The sequence below is a fragment of the Crotalus tigris genome, unplaced genomic scaffold, assembly GCF_016545835.1.
Source record: "Crotalus tigris isolate CLP2741 ecotype Arizona unplaced genomic scaffold, ASM1654583v1 scf7180000018127.1262416, whole genome shotgun sequence".
NCBI lineage: Eukaryota > Metazoa > Chordata > Lepidosauria > Squamata > Viperidae > Crotalus > Crotalus tigris.
Genome location: NW_024096838.1, coordinates 1,129,281 through 1,149,942, shown reverse-complemented (window position 1 = coordinate 1,149,942; position 20,662 = coordinate 1,129,281). Strand labels below are relative to the sequence as shown.

The 20,662-nt window shown below is 46.6% G+C and overlaps 1 protein-coding gene across 3 annotated transcripts; it reads left to right on the top strand.

Moving 5' to 3' along the window:
- Window positions 1-189: 189 nt before the first annotated feature.
- Window positions 190-19,546, top strand: LOC120310184 (zinc finger protein 724-like). 3 transcript variants are annotated; one of them, XM_039348312.1, is made up of 6 exons: window positions 190-1,896; window positions 4,307-4,442; window positions 4,562-4,638; window positions 10,063-10,189; window positions 11,798-13,483; window positions 19,365-19,546. In XM_039348312.1, the coding sequence occupies exons 1-6, from the start codon at window positions 436-438 to the stop codon at window positions 19,427-19,429; spliced, it is 3,552 nt and encodes a 1,183-aa protein (XP_039204246.1). In that variant the 5' UTR covers window positions 190-435; the 3' UTR covers window positions 19,430-19,546. The 3 variants fall into 3 exon arrangements, with proteins under 3 accessions (XP_039204246.1, XP_039204245.1, XP_039204247.1); XM_039348311.1 differs by lacking the exon at window positions 19,365-19,546 and adding an exon at window positions 15,492-16,144; XM_039348313.1 differs by lacking the exons at window positions 4,307-4,442; window positions 4,562-4,638; window positions 19,365-19,546 and adding an exon at window positions 15,492-16,144.
- Window positions 19,547-20,662: the final 1,116 nt, after the last annotated feature.

The window sequence follows — 20,662 nt, the reverse complement described above, 5'->3', positions numbered from 1 at the left end:
CTGAAGTCGCGCCTCTGGGGAGGAGGGGCCTGGAAGAGAGGGCGGGGCAAGCAGATGCCATTCAAGGGGGGGGGGAATACCCCACCAAAGGGGCGCTTACAGGGGCTTCAGGCGGACCACACGAGAAGGCGCCGGCCGGCGAGGGCGGAGGAATCGCGGTCAGGCCAGGCGATGGCGGCGGAGGCGGCGCTGGGCATCTCCCCGGAGCAGCTGGAGCGCAGGCTGGCCGAAGCCGAGGCGCTGCTGGCGGCGCGCGTCTCCCCGCCGGTCCAGGCCCGCTGGCGCTGGGCGGTGAAGCTGGACGAGCCGCCGGACCTGGAGCGCTTCTGCGCGCAGCTCAGCCAAGCCCGCCGAGGCCGGGAGGCGCTGCTGGCCCGCGACGCGGCGCTGTCGGAGGCCGAGCAGGAGCGGCTGCAGGGGCTGCTGCGGCTGGAGATGGCGCTCCTGCGCGGCATCCGAGCGCTGGGCGCCGGCCCGGCCGCCCCACCGGGACGGAGGCGCGGGAGGAAGCCCGGCGGGGCGGCGCTGCGGGCGGCCCTGCTGGGGCTGGCGGCAGAGCTGGAGGGAGCGGAGGCAGCAGACCTGTCCGGAAGTGCTGCGCCTGCTCTGGAGGCGCTGCTGGAGCGGCGGCCGCGCGAGGCGCTCCGGGCGCTGGAGCCGCGGGAGGAAGACCGCGCCCGGCCGGGGCGGCAGCGCCTGCCGGCCCTGCTCCAGGCCCTGCGGGAGGAAGGCTGGGTCGAGCGAGCCGACGAGCTGCCCCTGGAGGAGCTGCGCCCGCTGCTGGAGAAGGCGCTGCGCCTGGCGCGGAGGAGAGCGCCCAGCTGCCCGGCTGCGGAGCTGGAGAGCGCTGTGCGAACAAGTCCGTTGCAGATGCTGGTGAAGGAGGAAGAGGATGATGATGATGATGAAGATGAGGTTCCAAATGGGACCGTGCCAAAAGTCTCCCTGGAGGAGGCGGGACTGGGGCACAGGTCCCCCCCAGAGGTCCCTGCAGAGAGGACCCCGGAAAACCCCCACCAGGAGCATCTTGTGCCAGGAAAGATGGTGCCCGCTGAATTAAGCTCTCACCTTCCGAAGACCAAGGCCTGTGGACTACAGGTGGAGATGGACGCTCCCTGTTTGAAGGACGTCCCAGGGAGGGAGAACTCCGCACGAGGCCCCCACCAGGAGCACCTTGCGCCAGGAAAGATGGTGGCCGTGGACTTCAGGTCTCCCTTGGCGAAGGAGGCATCTGGGCTGCAAGCGGAGATGGACACTCCCCGTCTGAAGGACATCCCAGGGAGGGAGAACTCCACAAGAGGCCCCCACCAGGAGCACCTTGCGCCAGGAAAGATGGTGGCCATGGACTTCAAGTCTCCCTTGGCGAAGGAGGCATCTGGGCTGCAAGCGGAGATGGACGCTCCCCGTCTGAAGGACATCCCAGGGAGGGAGAACTCCACAAGAGGTCCCCACCAGGAGCACCTTGCGCCAGGAAAGATGGTGCCAGCTGACTTAAGCTCTCACCTTCTGAAGGAGGCATGTGAACTACAGGTGGAGATGGACGCTCCCTCTTTGAAGGATGCTCCATGGAGGAAAGTGGAAGGCCTTCAGAACGTTCTCTGTGAAACAACCAGGGGGAAAATGGGTGCGCTGCCATCCGGCTTGTGGGACCAGGGCCCTCGGAAGATGTGCAGCCATCTCCACCAGCTTTGCTGCCAGTGGCTGCAACCCGAAAAGAACACCAAGGGTCAGATGCTGGACCTGGTGATCCTGGAGCAATTCCTGGCTATCCTGCCCTCAGAGATGGAGAGCTGGGTCCGGGAGTGCGGAGCAGAGACCAGTTCCCAGGCGGTGGCCCTGGCTGAAGCTTTCCTCCTGAGCCAGATGGAGGAAAAGAAGGAGAAGCCAGAAGTTCAGGTGAGGGATCTTCAGCTGGCAAGTTCAAAGCGGGATATGAAAGAATAACCATACGTTGGGATTCTTAACAGTTTCCCTTAATAATGTTTTAAAGGTGTTTCTTAACTCTTGCATAGTAATAGTAGTAAGGTTGGAAGGGACCTTGGAGGTCATCTAGTCCAACCCCCTGCTCAGGCAGGAAACCCTACACCATTTCGGACAAATGGCTGTCCAGTCTCTTCTTAAAAATTTCCAGTGTTGGAGCATTCACTGCTTCTGGAGGCAGGTTGTTCCACTGATTAATTGTTCTCACTGTCAGGAAGTTTCTCCTTAGTTCTAGGTTGCTTCTCTCCTTGATTAGTTTCCACCCGTTGCTTCTTGTCCTGCCTTCAGGTGCTTTGGAAAATAGCTTAATTCCCTCTTCTTTATGGCAGCCCCTGAGATATTGGAATACTGCTATCATGTCCCCCCTTGTCCTTCTCTTCGTTAAACTAGACATACCCAATTCTAGCAACCGTTCCTTATATGTTTTAGCCTCCAGTCCCCTAATCATCTTTGTTGCTCTTCTCTGTACTCTTTCTAGAGTCTCAACATCTTTTTTACATCGTGGTGACCAAAACTGGATGCAGTATTCCAAGTGTGGCCTTACCAAGGCATTGTAGAGTGGTATTAATACTTCACGTGTTCTTGATTCTATCCCTCTGTTAATGCAGCCTAGCACTGTGTTGGCCTTTTTGGCATCTGCAGCACACTGCTGGCTCATATTTAGGTGATTGTCTACTAGGACTCCGAGGTCCCTCTCACAGGGACCTTGCTAAGGAAAGATGTTCAAGGCAACTTATTCCACTAAGTAGTCAGTGAGAATTTGCTTTGATTTTTTCCCGTAAATTCTCTTACTTGCACCAAGGTCGTTTGCATTCTTTTAGAGAGTTGTTGAGGCCACTTGGGGGTTTACCTATGTCCTCAGGGACACCTGAGTAGTGCAAATGTGTGTAGAGCCTTCTTGCCTGCAGGATGTTTTCTGCCCGGGGTCTGTTCACTGTTGAAGACAGGCCTGGGTGGTGGGGAATGGAAGGATTTATACTCCTTACAGACAGCTGGTCGTTTGCCTCAAAGACTCTATAAAGCAGTGGTTCTCAACCTTTTTAATGCCACGACCCCCAACCGGTCGTAAGTCGAGGACTACTCAACCGGTCGTAAGTCGAGGACTATTCAACTGGTACAGCACCGTTTGCAGAATGGGACTTTTGGCGGGCTCAGCAGGGCAGAGACAGCCTGGACAATACCTATTGGCTTTTGAAAGCCAATAGAATTAGACTCTATTCAAGAGAGTCTATTCTATTGGCTTTCAAAAGCCAATAGAATAAAAGGGAGTAGCACAGCTAAGGAAAAGGGGGAAAAAAATGGCGGACTGCGTTGTTTGGCGACCCCCGTGAAATGGTCGATCGACCCCAAATGGGGTCCTGACCCACAGGTTGAGAACGACTGCTCTAAAGGAGCCTGAATGGCTCTCTAAAACGGGTGTCAAACTGCCGGCCCGTGGGCCGGTTTCATCATACCGGAACCACGCCCACCCCATTGCCGGCAATGGCGAAAAAGCTCCGATACATTGCGCGACATCACGTGACGTTGCGAGTTTGACATCCCTGCTCTAAAAGGATGCAAATGACCAGCTGTCTCCAAGGAGTATAAATCCTTCCATTCCCCACCATCCAGTAAGAGCTGAAGAAGCTTCTTGGATGAGAAGCGAAACGTCTTCAGAGGAAAAAAAAAACCAAGAATGTCCAGTTGCCTCCTGAAAAAGTATCTTGGGATAACCATGACCTGGATGATATGCTCATTCAAGAGTCAAGGTGGCACAACAGTTAGAGTGCAGTACTGCAGGCCACTTTAGCTGACTGTGTTCAGCAGGTCAGCGGTTCAAATCTCACCGGCTCAAGGTTGACTCAGCCTTCCATCCTTCCGGGGTAGGTAAAATGAGGACCCAGATTGTTGGGGGCAATGTAATATTATATATATATATATATATATATAATATTATATTATATATATATATATATATACACACATTGCTTACTGGTGTACACCGCTTAGAGAGTGCTTGCACTTAAAACGGTATATAAGTCTCATAAATAAAGAAATAAATAAATTTATCTTCAGTCTACAACACAGATAAACCTCCAAGTGGCCTCAATGACTCTAAAAGGATGCAAATGACCAGCTGTCTGCAAGGAGTATAAATCCTTCCATTCCCCACCATCCAGTCAGAGCCGAAGAAGCTTCTTGGATGAGAAGCGAAACGTCTTCAGAGGAGAAAAAAACAACAAGAAAGCCCAGTTGCCTCCTGAAAAAGTATCTTGGGATAACCATGACCTGGATGACTACGAATCTCCATAGACATTCTCTTACGTGCACCTCTTTGCTTCTCCAGATCCTTCATTTCCAGAGGCCAGAGTTGAAGTCCATCTCTGTGAACCCCGAGGAAAGGAGGGATCGTCCAGATCCTTCCCAAGTGTTGCCTTTCAGGAGGATCTTCCATGAAGATCAAAGTCAAGACACCTCCTGCGGTAAGAGAAGCTTCCTCGGGGAGAAAGCCGTTTGCATCTCGTTATTTTGGATCTCCTTTGCTTCCCTATGTTACTAACGATGTGTCTTAAAATTCTGCTTGTGTCACTTTTGCTCACAGAGGATGGAAAGTCGGTATTCATAGGTTCTTCTCCTTTTTCTGATGGAGTTGAAAAAACAGTTGAACTCCCAACTCAGGTATTATTTATTTTATTTTAATTTACTAGATTTGCGTGCTGCCCATTTTGTCTAGAGCAGTGGTTCTCAATCTTTCTAATGCCGCGTCCCCATAATACAGTTCCCCATGTTGTGGTGACCCCCAACCACTTATACATCACCGGGTGCCAGGGGCGTGGCCAAAGAAAAGGGGGAAAAAATGGCGGACAGCTTTGTTTGGCGACCCCCGTGAAATGGTTGTTCGACCCCAAATGGGGTCCCAACCCACAAGTTGAGAACCACTGGTCTAGAGCAGCGTTCCGCAACCTTTCTGGATTGGTAGCCTGGAATGGGGGGGGAGGGGGGAAAGAAGGGATGATTTTGTGGGAGGGGCAGGCGCATTTGGGTGCGTGAGCACCTACGACATTCCCGGCGATGCTCGCACGAGTGGGGTCACAAGAAGTGACTGGACAGCCGTTTGTCCGAAATGGTGTAGGGTTTCCTGCCTGAGCAGGGGGTTGGACTAGATGACCTCCAAGGTCCCTTCCAACTTTACTACTATTATTAGATATGCCTATCTGTGAATTGATCCAAAAAGCTACTTTGATTCATTTATAGAAGGACCATAAAAGTTGTGCAAGCATAGTTTGTTTGACACAATGGCCATTGCCAACCAGCGCTTCTGAGAGACCAATAAACGACACCGTTTAATTATAACTTGCAGTCTTTTCATAGATTGAACCAGTTGGACTGATACAAAGGGAGACAGGTGTTTTCTTAAATATCTGGGTCCTTTGCTATAGAGTGCTTTATAGGTCACAACAATTCAGTTCAAATTTCCTACCCTTGTAAGGCCAGATAAAGCAGAACTGAACCATACCAAGAACCAATTCTGCATTCTGAACCAATTAAAACGTGTAGGTGGCAATGCAGGCCAGCCCCATGTATGTATATGAGTGAGTGAGTGACTGAAGGGTGTTCATCCCAATGTGCATTGCTAAATGTGTGTGGAGATTTTCAGCCATGCAGGTCATAGTTGTCCCAAAGATGGTTTTTACAGGGCAACTGGACTTTCTTGTTTTTCTTTGAAGAAATTTCGCTTCTCAGCCATGAAACTTCTTCAGCTCTGACTGGATGGTGGGGGAATGGAAGGATTTATACTCCTTGCAGACAGCTGGTCATTTGCATTCTTTTAGAGAGTTGTTGAGGCCATTTGGAGGTTTACCTGTGTCCTCAAGGTCACCCGAATAATAATAATAATAATGATGATGATGATGATGATGATGATGATGTACAAAGACCTACAAATAGAAATAGAAAGACTGTGGCAAAAGCAAGCAAGGGTAGTACCAATAGTCATAGGCTCCTTGGGTGCAATCCCAAAACAACTGGAGCACCACTTAAACACCATTGGCATTGACAAATTCGCTATTAGTCAATTGCAAAAGGCGGCCTTACTAGGAACTGCTTCCATCCTGTGACGATATCTGTAATACCATCAAACATCCACATTTGCCTATCCAGGGTCCTGGGTAAGGACTCGATAGGTAGACAAAATGCCAAATCCAACATCTGGCTGACTGTGCGATGATCCATAATAGTAGTAGTAGTAGTAGTAGTAGTAGTAGTAGTAGTAGTAGTAGTAGTAAAGTTGGAAGGGACCTTGGAGGTCATCTAGTCCAACCCCCTGCTCAGGCAGGAAACCCTATACCATTTCGGACAAATGGCTGTCCAGTCTCTTCTTAAAAACTTCCAGTGTTGGAGCATTCACCGCTTCTGGAGGCAGGTTGTTCCACTGGTTAATTGTTCTAACTGTCAGGAAGTAGTGCAAATGGGTGTGGAGACTTCTTGGCTGCAGATGTTTTCTGCCCTATGTCCCTTTACTGTTGAAGAATGCAATAAAAGAATGCAAATGACCAAGCTGTCTGCAAAGAATATAAATCGTTCCATTCCCAGAAATTAATCCTAACAAGTGTCTTTCCCAAAGATGCTTTTTCAGGAGACAACTGGACTTTTTTGTTTTTCTTTGAAGACGTTTTGCTTCTCATCCAAGAAACTTCTTCAGCTCTGACTGGATGGGGGGGAAGGATTTATACTCCTTACAGACGGCTGGTCATTTGCATTCTTTTAGAGAGTTGTTGAGGCCACCTGGAGGTTTATCTTGGATGAGAAACTTCTTGGATGAGAAGCAAAACGTCTTCAAAGAAAAACAAGAAAGTCCACTTGCCTCATGAAAAAAGCATCTTTGGGATGACAGAAGGGCCTTGCAGTCTAGGAAAAGAGGCAAATGGTACACCAGTTGAAGGTTTGCGAAGTCCTTTCTGGTCATTGAGCAAGTTTCAGGTTGTGCACCAACCTTGAAAGGGGATGTGCCACCTCATCAAGATCAGAGATGAAATATCTTCCAGATCTGAGTGGCTGCGGGCTGAAAGAGATCTAGATCAGCGTTTCTCAACCTATGGGTTGCGAACCCATTTGGGGTCGAACGACCATTTCACGGGGGTCGCCAAACAACGCAGTCGGCCATTTTTTTCCGCCTTTTCCTTAGCTGTGCTACTCCCTTTTATTCTATTGGCTTTTGAAAGCCAATAGAATAGACTCTCTTGAATAGAGTCTAATTCTATTGGCTTTCAAAAGCCAATAGGAATTGTCCAGGCTGTCTCTGCCCTGCTGAGCCCACCAAAAGTCCCATTCTGCAAACGGTGCTGCATCAGTTGGGTAGTCCTCGACTTACGACCGGTTGAGTAGTCCTCGACTTACGACCGGTTGGGGGTCGCGGCATTAAAAAGGTTGAGAACCACTGATCTAGATAATCTGTTTCCTCAGATATTGTGCTTCATCCACAAATGTTACACCAGTCAAATGCTGTGAACTCTTTTTTTTTTTCACATCAGATTTTTAACCCTGCAGAGCATGTCCCAAAGGTGCTTTTCCAAAAGCCGACCGGAGTTGGATTTTTTTTTTCCTTGAAGACATTTCGCTTCTCATCTAAGAAGCTTTTTCAGCCCAGTTCTTCACCCAACGTCTTGGATGAGAAGCGAAATGTCTTCTAGGGAAAAAAAAAAAAAGTCCAGTTGCCTTTTGAAAAAGCATCTTTCGGACAACCATGAGACGGGTGACTGAGAATCTCCATAGACGTGCTGCAGAGCATGCCTATTTTAATCCATTGGAAGCCTTTAGGGATTTGAGAATCCCAAAAGAGAGAATTTATGACATTTGGAGGGGAGGGGGCTATTAAGCGAATAACTGCATTTACAAGAGCAAACGTCTGGTTTTTAAGTGGATTGCAATGGTCATAAGGGTGAACCCATTGCTTGCTCTGGATGCAGTTTTGTCGAAAACTGAAGTTAGTGCTGGTTTTTGGTAAAAGAGCCGAGGTGGCTCAGCAGTTAGAGTGCAGTACTGCAGGCCACTTTAGCTGACTATGTTCAGCAGGTCAGCGGTTCAAATCTCACCAGCTCAAGGTTGACTCAGCCTTCCATCCTTCCGGGGTAGGTAAAATGAGGACCCAGATTGTTGGGGGCAATGTAAATATATATATATATACATTGATTACTGGTGTACACCGCTTAGAGAGTGCTTGCACTTAAAGCGGTATATAAGTCTCATAAATAAATAAATAAATAAAAACCATCCCGAACCATGGTCACATGACTGCTGGACATGGCAAATGGCAGTAAATGCAGCCATGTTGCTGTGGGCCCAAAGCGTGGTCATGTGACCATGTGGTGGTGGAGGCGTGAGCCTCAGAACTTTAAATGTGGGTCATAGGTCCCCTTTTTCAGGCAGGCTGTAACCTTGTAAGTCAAGGCCTATCTGTAAAGGTCTCCAGATCTGGACTGTACGAACCTGAAGCTTGACTTGAAACAGATCTAAAGACTCCCTTTCCTTAGATCAGTGGTTCTCAACCTTTTTAATGCCGCGACCCCCAACCGGTCATAAGTCGAGGACTACTCAACCGGTTGTAAGTCGAGGACTACTCAACTGGCGCAGCACCGTTTGCAGAATGGGACTTTTGGCGGGCTCAGCAGGGCAGAGACAGCCTGGACAATTCCTATTGGCTTTTGAAAGCCAATGGAATTAAGACTCTATTCAAGAGAGTCTATTCTATTGGCTTTCAAAAGCCAATAGAGTAAAAGGGAGTAGCACAGCTAAGGAAAAGGAGGGAAAAAATGGCGGACTGCGTTGTTTGGCGACCCCCCGTGAAATGGTCGTTCGACCCCAAATGGGGTCCCGTCCCACAGGTTCAGAACCACTGCCTTAGATAATTAGCTTCATCCACCAATCTTGCTTCCCTCAAATGCTGTGAACTCTTGACAGTTTTTTTTTTTCACATCAGATTTTTAGCCCCGTAGAAGGTGTCCATTTAACCCACTGCAAAACTTTGCTTCGGGATTCTTGAATCAAAAGGAGAGCATTCGCATAGAATCAGAATAAAGCTGGAAGGGACCTTGGAGGTCTTCTAGTCTAGCCCCCTGCTCAAGCAGGAGAGCCTATATCGGTGGCTGTCCGGTCTCTTCTTAAAACCTCCGATGTTGGAGCACCCACAACTTCTGAAGGCAAGCTGTTCCACTGATGAATTGTTCTCACCATTAGGAAGCTTCTCTCCTTGATTCAGGGTTGTCAAACTCAGTTTCATTGAGGGACGCATCAGCATCGCGGTTGCCCTCGGGGGTGGGGTGGGTGAGTGTGGCCAGGGTGGGTGCGGCCTACTGGGTGGGCGTGGATGGAGTGGGTGTGGTCTACTTGGCGGGCATGGCCAGCTCTACATCGTTCGCGTCAAGGGTGCCTGTGGGGGCCTGGGCAGGAGTTGGACAGATCTGAGGGTCTCTGGCTGAAGGGGGTAGGACCGGAGCAAGCACCAAGGCATGGTGCATTTCTTCATTCCTCACAAAGAGTGACACCTCCCCAGCATGCACCCAGGGGGCGGGCCAACGCAACAGGGGCTAGTCCCTCGCTGTTTCCAGACGGCCTTGTGGAGCTAAGACTGAATGCGTTTCAGCATAGAGGGCCACCACAAAATTGTACATTGGCTCCCGCCCGGCCTGGGCCAGGGCCAAGGCAGCGGGGGCCGTTCCCTCACTGTTTCCAGGATGGCTTCACGGGCCACATGAAACCACTTTGTGGGCCGCATCCGGCCCCCGGGCCTTGTGTTTGACATGTCTGCCTTGATTAGTTTCCATCCATTGCTCCTTTTTCCTGCCTTCAGGTGCTTTGGAGAATAGGTTGACTCCCTCTTCTTTGCGGCTACCTCACAAATACGGGAATACTGCTATTGTGTTCCTTCCTAGTCCTTCTTTTCTCTAGATTAGCCAAACCCAAATCCTGCGACCGTTCTTCATATGTTTTAGTCTCCAGGCCTTTAATCATAAATAAATAAATAAATAAATAATAAATAAATACATTAAATTAAATTAAATTAAATTTGGTTGCTCATAGGGGTACAGCTTTTTTTTTTTTTTGCAGGTTCTTATCTCTTTAGAAGAGGTGTCTGTGTGTTTCTCTGAGGAGGAATGGTCTCAGCTAGATCCTGTTCAGAAAGACCTGCACAGAGAAGTCATGCTGGAGAACTCCACAAATGTGGCCTTTTTGGGTAAGGCCCCCTATCCTGTCCTCAGATGCTTAGAAAAAAAACATTTATGAATAAATAGAGCCACTTGTTTCTCTCTTTTCAAAAGTTCACAAAATGATCTTAACCTGGCTAAGAAAAGGAGGGGATCTGTCATCTGACAGTTGGAAAAAAGCCATTTAGTGATACTAGATGTAAATGTTATTACTGTGCTGACTGCTGTCTCTGTGCCTCAAATTCCTCCCTCTTGTTCTTTTCTCAGTTAATAGCAAATATTTCAAGATAAGCAATAATAATAATAATCAGATGTAGTTAGCACAACTCCTTGCTCCCGTTCTCCCACTTCTCCACCTTGGCAATAAATGTTACAAACTTCTTTTCCCTGATTCCTCACTTTCTTAAATGGAATTCCAGCTGTGAGTAGAATTCCATAAATAAAATTAATTTATCGAGTAAAAGGTGTAACAGCATAAAGGCAGTGGTGGGATTCAGATATTGAACAACTGGTTCTCTGTGTGGATGCCGCTTCTGGAAATCCGTTCTGAGCCTGGGCAACAAAAAATTAGCTACTGGTTCTTCCGAACTGGTGCGAACTGGCTGAATCCCACCACTGCATAAAGGTATACTCCTTTATTTAGAATAGAATAGAATAGAATAGAATATGGGATGGGATAGGATAGAATAGAATAGAATAGAATAGAATAGAATAGAATAGAATAGAATAGAATAGAATAGAAGATGGGATAGAATGGAATGGAATGGAATAGAATAGAATAGAATAGAATAGAATAGAATAGAATAGAATAGAATAGAATAGAATAGAAGATTGGATAGAATAGAATAGAATAGAATATGGGATGGGATAGAATAGAATAGAATAGAATAGAATAGAATAGAATAGAATAGAATAGAATAGAATAGAATAGAAGATAGGATGGGATAGAATAGAATAGAATAGAATAGAATAGAATAGAATAGAAGATGGGATAGAATAGAATAGAATAGAAGATAGGATGGGATAGAATAGAATAGAATAGAATAGAATAGAATAGAATAGAATAGAATAGAATAGAATAGAATAGAATAGAAGATAGGATGGGATAGAATAGAATAGAATAGAATAGAATAGAATAGAATAGAATAGAATAGAATAGAAGATGGGATAGAATAGAATAGAATAGAAGATAGGATGGGATAGAATAGAATAGAATAGAATAGAATAGAATAGAATAGAAGATAGGATGGGATAGAATAGAATAGAATAGAATAGAATAGAATAGAATAGAATAGAATAGACAGTTGGAAGGGACCTTGGAGGTCTTCTAGTCTAACCCCCTGCTTAGGCACAAATGGATGTTGTTGTGACAGTTTAAGAAGCTCATAAGATAGAAGTGTTTTATTATTATACTGTGCAGTTTTCTTATATGACCGTTATAACGACCTGCCATTCAAAATCCAACTTTTGTAAGGCTTTGACCAGAGTATTTAATGTTGGTCAGCAGGACACCTTTCAAAACAGTGGAGAATCCTTGGCAGATTTTCACTAGGAAATTCACACTTTACTACGCTATGAATTATTAGTTTGCTTCCTCTACCTTGCCTCAATTTCCATTCATTCTTTTTTCTCTTAAGGTAATAATGTTCAAGAGAACAAGGAAGCCTTCCAAATGTTCAGGGATGAAGAGAGAAGAGAGGAGTTTTCATACCCAATGGAAACAATGGAAAACGAAAGAAATCTGTCAAAAGACGGGAGTAAGAGGAACTCAACTTTCCCATCCATTGAAATTCAAGATTTTCTTCCCAAAGGAGATCAGAAAGAAAAACTAAAAGTGGAAAATGGGGAAGCATTTGAAGAGAGCTTAGATTTATATGAACAGTACACAATTCACATTAAAGAAGAGGATCTATGCCAAGAGGTTGAAAAAAGCTACAGTTGGACGTCTGGCCTTACTTTATGCGGAGAAGGCAAAATGAGAAATAAAGCATATCAAAATGCAGAGAACGGAAAGCATTTCGGCGGGAGCACGTCTCTTGTTCCCAGTGAAAGGACTGACTCGGGGGGAAAACCGTACAAATGCATGGAATGTGGAAAGAGTTTCAGCCAGCGTGGTAATCTCAATTCCCACAAAAAAATCCACACCGAGGAGAAACCTTATCAGTGTGACGAGTGTGGAAAGAGCTTCACTCAGAAGGTCAATCTTAACTCCCATAGAATGATTCACACGGGGGAGAAACCATATAAGTGTGAGGAGTGCGGAAAGAGCTTTACCCAAAATATTCAGTTGACTTCGCACCAGAGAATCCATACAGGGGAAAAGCCATATACATGCATGGAGTGTGGGAAAAGCTTCCGGTGGAGCACTCAGCTGACTTCCCATCAAAGAATCCACACAGGAGAGAGACCATATAAATGCATGGAATGTGGGAAGACCTTCAGTGAGAGCAGTTCCCTCACTTTCCACAAGAGGATCCACACGGGGGAAAAACCGTACGACTGCAAGGAATGTGGGAAGAGCTTCAGCATGAGCAGTTCGCTTACCTACCACAAAAGGATCCACACAGGGGAAAAGCCATATAAGTGTACGGAATGTGGGAAATGCTTTACGCAGAACATCCAACTTACTTCTCACAAAATGATCCATACCGGGGAGAAGCCATACCAATGCACCGAGTGTGGCAAAAGCTTCAATACAACCAGCAACCTCGCCTGTCACAAAAGAATCCACACGGGGGAGAAACCGTACAAATGTACGGCGTGCGGGAAGAGTTTCACTCAAAATATTCAACTCACATCCCACGTAAGGATTCACACGGGGGAGAAGCCGTATGACTGTAAAGAGTGCGGAAAGAGCTTTACTCAAAAGATTCAACTTACCTCTCATAAAAGGATCCACACGGGGGAGAAACCATACAAGTGCAGGAAATGTGGAAAGAGCTTCCGTAATAACGGCTCCCTCACTCTTCATGAAAGGATCCACACTGGAGAGAAACCGTATACATGCATGGAGTGTGGGAAAAGCTTCAGCCGGGGCAGTCATTTTGCTTCCCATAAAACAATCCACACAGGAGAGAAGCCGCATAAATGCCTCGAGTGTGGAAAAAGTTTCCGTGAAAACACTTCTCTTACTATTCATAAAAGGATCCACACGGGGGAGAAGCCATATAAATGCTTGGAATGTGGAAAGAGGTTCCGTGAAAATGGGTCGTTTACCTCCCATAAAAGAATCCACACAGGGGAGAGGCCCTATAAATGCATGGAGTGTGGAAAGAGCTTCACGACCAGCAGTAACCTTACATCCCATATGAGGATCCATTTAGGTATGAATATATTTACTTGGACCCTGAATATATAATGTATTTTCCTGAAAAGCTACCGTATATTCCGGTGTATAAGGCGACCCAGCATATAAGACGACCCCCCGACTTCAGCGGCAAGTCGCATGCCTAGAAAGTCGTCTTATATGCGGAAACTACCGTTATTTCTAGCGTATAAGATGATTCGGCGTATAAGACGACCCCCGACTTCGGCGTTGATTTTAATGCTTGCGAAAGTCGTCTTATACGCTGGAAAGTACGGTACTTTTCTCACTGTGAAGTTCTGATTAAAAACTGTGTGAGTGTCCAAAAGGTATAGTCAAAAAAGTACAATCAGAATTGTGTGTTTCTTTTGTCTGTGGAGATTCTCAGTCATCCAGGTCATGGTTGTCCCAAAGATGCTTTTTCAGGAGGCAACTGGACTTTCTTTGTTTTTCTTTAAAGACGTTTCATTCCTCATCCAAGAAGTTTCTTCAGCTCTGACTAGATGGTGGGGAGTGGAAGGATTTATATTCCTTGCAGACAGCTGGTCATTTGCATTCATTTCGAGAGTCATTGATGCCATTTGGAGGTTTACTTCTGTCCTCAGGGTCACCTGAGTAGGGCTGCAGGATGTTTTCTGCCCTGGGTCTCTTCACTGTTGAAGACAGGCGCAGGTTGTTGGGGATGAGTCTGTGTTGTCTGCATATCAAACTGAAGCGCAAACAGTTCCTGTAGTCTACAATGTTTCCTGGAAATCCGTTCATACTCCCACACCATTCGAAGGGTGTTCATCCCAAAGCGCCTAGCTCAGGGGTAGGCAACCCAAAACAAAGAGCCGCAAAAGCCTTTTGATATCTAAAATGAAGATTACACTGCATATATCCTTTTTTACCTTTATTATAGGTGTGTGTGTGTGTGTGTGTATGTGTATACACACACACACACAGGTAAAAAAGGATATATGCAGTGTTATTTTCATTTTAGATGTCAAAAGGGTCTCTCTCTCTCTCTCTGTCTCCCTCCCGCTCTATCTATCTGCCCTTGGTCTGCCAGTCCTCTTCCCCCACTCTCTTTCTTTCTCTCTCTCTTTTTCCTCTCTCTCTCCCTCCCTCCTTCTCTTTCTCTCTTTCTCTCTCTCTCTTTCTCTCCCCCCCCCCTCTCCTCTCTGCTGCTCACCTGGCCAGCTGGCTTCAAGCTGTTCTCCAACAAGCTCAGGATAGGCAACCTTTTATGACTCATGCAACTCCCAGAATTCCTGAGTCAGCATAGTCGAGCTAGCTAGCTCTCTCCTGCCCTTCCTGCTTTCTGCAGAGACGCAGCAAAGGGAGGAACTCCGCCCAATAAGCTTTTCAGCTCCTCGGAGAACACTGTGAGTGCACTCTCTTTTACACACACACACACACACACACACACACACAGAGAGAGAGAGAGAGAGAGAGAGAGAGAGAGAGAGAGAGACAGAGAGAGAGAGAGACAGAGAGAGAGACAGACAGAGAAAGAGACAGAGAGACAGAGAGAGACAGAGAGAGAAGCAGGGAAGCGCAATTGCCTCTCTCTGTCTCTGTCTCTCTCTGCAAATGGCAGAGGAGGCTGGGAGCCACAGGGGAAGGCTCAAAGAGTTGCATGCGGCTCTGGAGCCGCAGGTTGCCAACCTGTGGCCTAGCTAAATCTGAGATATCCTGCACATGGTGCAGGAATATGAGTGGATTTCCAGAAAACATATATCACACAGTTATGGGTTCCTTTTTTAAAAAAAAAGTTTTATCATTTTACAGTTCCAACCATGTGGCATATCAATAAGAGAAAATCCTTTTTTTCAGAAGTTTGGAGTTGAAGATGTTTGGAATGTCCAGTTTTGCTTCGAAAACCAGTAGAACCGCCATTTTATCCATCTTTGGATAAATTTGGAATTGTGTCCTATTTCCATTCATGGAAATGGTGCGCTCATGCATTGAATCTCATCTATGGTCTCTTTGTAGTTTGTAGCCTTACATTTCTAATGAGGTTTTTTTTTCCTTTTTGTCCCAAGTAAGAGACATGCAGGAGAATGAGAACAAAAAAGAAGTCAAGCTGATTGACATCGCAAATAGTGAAACGTGAAATGAGAGAAGAGAGATTTGGAAGTCCTGGGGAATCAAAATAGAGAAAATGGAAAGAAGGGATAAGTTTTCAAAAAAACATTGGCAGACATTCTGAAGATGTGGCCCAGAGGTTTCTACTGATCTGATAAGATCACAGAAGAACAAGAAGAGAATTTGCCTTTTGCAGTTATTTTTGTGCGGAACAAAAATCAAAGGCTGGAGGCAACCAGAATGAAGACAGATTGCAAGGAACACTTTTAGTCAACAATTTCTTTTTTTATTTTTTGCCCCAGGAACCCACCCTGGGGAAGAACCAAATAAATGTTTGGAGTGTGGAAATTGCTTCAGGAAGATTTTATAGAATTCAGATATCCTATATCCTGTACATGCATATGCAAAAGTCCTTTCTTTACAGCAGTAGGGCCGCTTCTGCCTTTCTGTAGTGTGACAAGAGCCAGAACAAAAACGACATTTTAAAATAACATTAAAATAGTCAAGGACACTTGTTACATGTCTGTGGAGTTTCTCAGTCATTCAGGTCATAGTTGTCCCAAAAGTGCTTTTTCAGGAGGCAACTGGACTTTCTTGTTTTTCTTTAAAATGTTTTGTTTCTCATCCAAGAAGTTTCTTCAGCTCTGACTGGATGGTGGGGAATGGAAAAATTTATATTCCTTGCAGACAGCTGGTTATTTGCATTCTTTTAGAACAGACATGTCAAATACAAGGCCCGGGGCCGGATGTGACCCGCAAAGTGGTTTCATGTGGCCCGTGAAGCCATCCTGGAAACAGTGAGGGAACGGCCCCCACTGCCTTGGCCCTGGCCCAGGCCGGCCAGGAGCCAATATACAATTTTGTGGTGGCCATCTATGCTGAAATGCATTGAGTCTTAGCTCCACAAGGCCATCTGGAAACAGCGAGGAACCAGCCCCTGCTATGTCGGCCCCGCCCCCTGAGTGCATGCTGGGGAGGTGTCACCCTTTGTGAGGAATGAAGAAATGCACCATTGCTTGGAAGTGGCCAGCAAATGACCCTCGCCTACTTCACATATCCAGCTTGATGGGCTCCGGTGGAGGAGTTTCAGCAGGCAGTGAACCATGCCTTGTCACTTGCCTCGGTCCCACCCCCTTCTGCGAGAGACCCTCAGATCTGTTCCATTCCTGCCCAGGCCCCCACAGGCACCCTTGACGCAAATGATGTAGAGCTGTCCATGCCCACCCAATAGGCCACAACCACTCTGTCCATGCCCACCCATTAGGCCACACCCACCCATTAGGCCCTCCGAGAGCAACCGCAATGCTGATGTGGCCCTCAATGAAATTGAGTTTGACACCCCTGTTTTAGAGGGTCGTTGAGCCCACCTGAATAGTGTAAATGTGTGTGGAGCTTTCTTGGCTGCAGGATGTTTTCTGCTGTGTCCCTTCACTGTTGAAGAATGCAATAAAAGAATGCAAATGACCAGCTGACTGCAAGGAATACAAATCCTTCCATTTCCCACCAACCAGTCAGAGCTGAAGAAGCTTCTTGCATGAGAAGTGAAATGTCTTCAAAAAAAACCCTCCAAGAAAGACCAGTTGCCACATGAAAGAGCATATTTGGGACAGACACTTGTTAGGATTAATTTCTGGTCAGTACTTAATTCTCTCTCAGTTTAGTCACATTGGAAAACTAGAGATCTGACAAATATTGTAAATAAATAATATGAATAATAATGTTTGGAAAGCTATTGGGAGCCTGAAGGTTTTGGAGTTGGGGGTTGGCTTGAAAGCGTTTTCTCAAAGAGCGCTCAGCCACGGTTGCTGCTCAAACTGGATAAAAGCCACTGGTTTGTTCGGTATCATCAGTATAATTTTATCACATTAAATTGGCAGAAGAGGCAGTTTAAAAAATAATTGCCAAACTCAAAAGAAATACGGACAGATGAAAGGAATAGCCTGAAATGAATCGGCTTCCGACAGCTACATTTAGGCAAGAAAAACCAAATGCACAAGTACAGCATAGGTGGCACCATGCTCAATAGTAGTAACTGTGAGAGGGACCTCAGAGTCCTAGTAGATAATCACCTAAATATGAGCCAGCAGTGTGCTGCAGCTGCCAAAAAGGCCAACACAGTGCTAGGCTGCATTAACAGAGGGATAGAATCAAGATCACATGAAGTATTAATACCACTATTCAATGCCTTGGTAAGGCCACACTTGGAATACTGCATCCAGTTTTGGTCACCACGATGTAAAAAAGATGTTGAGACTCTAGAAAGAGTACAGAGAAGAGCAACAAAGATGATTAGGGGAATGGAGGCTAAAACATATAAGGAACGGTTGCTAGAATTGGGTATGTCTAGTTTAACGAAGAGAAGGACAAGGGGGGGACATGACAGCAGTGTTCCAATATCTCAGGGGCTGCCACAAAGAAGAGGGAGTCAAGCTATTCTCCAAAGCGCCTGAAGGCAGGACAAGAAGCAACAGGTGGAAACTAATCAAGGAGAGAAGCAACCTAGAACTACGGAGAAACTTCCTGACAGTGAGAACAATTAATCAGTGGAACAGCTTGCCTCCAGAAGCAGTAAATGCTCCAACACTGGAAGTTTTTAAGAAGAGATGGACAGCCATTTGTCCGAAATGGTGTAGGGTTTCCTGCCTGAGCAGGGGGTTGGATTAGATGACCTCCAAGGTCCCTTCCAACTTTACTATTATTATTATAACTGTCACCACTGTACTCTTAGTTTTTACTTTTGTAGCTTTGCAATATGCCTTTTTTTTAAAGTAACTTTTTGTTTGCTTGCTGTTTTACGGGCGTTTCCTTTTTTTTTTGTTCTTTGCTGTGATGTCATCTCTGCTTTCTTTTACATGCAAAAACAGATCATTTCTTCAAAGTTGGTTATTTTTTTCCCGCATCTTCTGCTTTCTACTCTGAATAATAACTGGTAAACTTCCCTCCTATTCCCATATAGTCTATTCCAGTGATGGCAAACCTTTTATTTATTTATTTATGATACTTATATACCGCTTTAAGTGCAAGCACTCTCTAAGCGGTGTACACCAGTAAGCAATATATATATATATATATATATATATATATATATATATATATATATATATATATATATATATTTACATTGCCCCCAACAATCTGGGTCCTCATTTTACCTACCCCGGAAGGATGGAAGGCTGAGTCAACCTTGAGCCGGTGAGATTTGAACCACTGACCTGCTGAACACAGTCAGCTAAAGTGGCCTGCAGTACTGCACTCTAACTGCTGCGCCACCGAGTGCCCAAACTGCAACCCAAAATCCACTTATTTATCACCGGGTGCCAGGTGGCCGTGGCCCACTGGGTGGGCTGGCTGTGGTGCTCATGGCAGACTGGGTGGGTGTGGCCAAGGTGGGCGTGATCACCTCGATGTTGCTTGTGGGGAGGGACACTTGTGGGGGCCAGGCAAGGTTGGGGGAAATCCAGGGGGTCTCTGGCAGGTGGGGCAGTGGGCAGGAGGCTCATCCTGTGGGGTGAGGCAAGGCGAGGCAGGGCAGGGGAGCCATTGTCGCAGGGCAAGGCAAGGCAGGGACTGGGGGGCTACTGCCTGACACCATCAGCCCCTGCACACAGAGGCCAGTGAGTGCATGGGTGCTGGGATGCATCTGGCCACGTGGACCTCGGTGAGTTAGCGGGCGGCTGGTTGAAAAGAGACGGTTGCCATCTCCGGGGCATGGCGCATGTGCCCACAGAGAGGGCTCTGAGTGCTGCCTCTGGCATGCGTGCCATCGGTTCTCCAACACTGATCTATTCCAACCCCGCCTACAAGAAAAATCTCTCCCCTTTGCATTGCAGGTCCCCTGCATTACATGCAGAATCCAGCAGAGGGCTACCTCTACAAACTTGCCAAAGGAAAATAATGCGCCTGAACATTCGTTTCCTGGAAAGCGTATTGATGCTCCCTTGGCTCATCCAGAGGATGTCCAGGAATGTGTGACATCCCTGAACGTCTTGCCTTTCTAGGACTTTGTGCTCACTTGTGATAACCCTTTCAGCACTGCTGAAGTCAGTGAGGTTGCAGGGAAAGTTTTGTAAAGAGGGAGGTTCCTACACGACTGTCCAATTGCAGGCAGGAAAACAAAGGGGGTTTACATGGGGAATTAAAACGTGAATGCAAAAATTCCTTCAGGTTCCCTGAATCCTGGAAGGGGAAGAACCCAGCTCCTCTGCTGCCCCTTTGCATGCATGGTTGAGGAAAGGGGGGAAAAGCAGAGCGCCAGAATTCTTTTTGCTCCAGGAAAAAGTCCAGAATTCCCAGAAATCCTTCATTCCCATTTCCTGGTTTAGCTGTGGGTGTGTCGGAGGTGGGGGTGGGAGAAAGGAAAGTCCAATGCTGTGAAGGACAATATTGCATAGGATGGTTGGGCACAGTCATCAGCTGTGATCTCGTAGCACAGTCTCCTTTACCTTGATGACAGCCTGAAGTCTTCGCAGATTGAACAGTTTCCCATCAGTTCTGTACCTCAGATTAACTCCCACTGAGCTGTTCTGAAAGGCATCTGACAGCATGGCTGAAAACATCATGCTGAACAGGGTTGGTGCCAGCACGCAGCCTTGCTTAACGCTGTTAGTAACAGGGAAGGCTTCTGAGGCTCCACCGTTATTCAGAACACGAGCCGCCATGCCATCATGGAACTGTCGTACCATCAGAATAAATCTGTCAGGGCACCCAAACTTCGACATAATGCGCCATAATCCTTCCCAACTAACTGTGTCAAAACCCTTGGTGAGATCTACGAAGGTGGTGTATAGTTCACAATTCTGCTCCTGACATTTCTCCTGGAGCTGTCGAGCTACAAAGATCATGTCCACTGTGCCACGCATAGGAACCTAGAATAGCAATAGCACTTAGACTTACATACTGCTTCACAATGCTTTACAGCCCTCTCTAAGTGGTTTACAGAGTCAGCCTATTGCCCCCAACAATCTGGGTCCTCATTTTACCGGCCTCGGAAAAGTGGAAGGCTGAGTCAACCTTGAGCCAGTGAGAATCGAACTGCTGAACTGCTGGCAGACGGCAGTCAGCAGAAGTAGAATGTAAGATCCATGAATCAAGGTAAGCTGGATGGGATCAAACATGAGATGTTGCGATC

Excerpts from the sequence above, each read along its gene's own strand:
- LOC120310184 (XM_039348311.1), top strand. The coding sequence starts at position 436 with ATGGCGCTCCTGCGCGGCATCCGAGCGCTGGGCGCCGGCCCGGCCGCC. Across the intron at positions 1,897-4,306 it reads AGGAGAAGCCAGAAGTTCAG|ATCCTTCATTTCCAGAGGCC; the intron begins GTGAGGGATCTT and ends TTGCTTCTCCAG. Across the intron at positions 13,484-15,491 it reads CCATATGAGGATCCATTTAG|TAAGAGACATGCAGGAGAAT; the intron begins GTATGAATATAT and ends TTTTGTCCCAAG.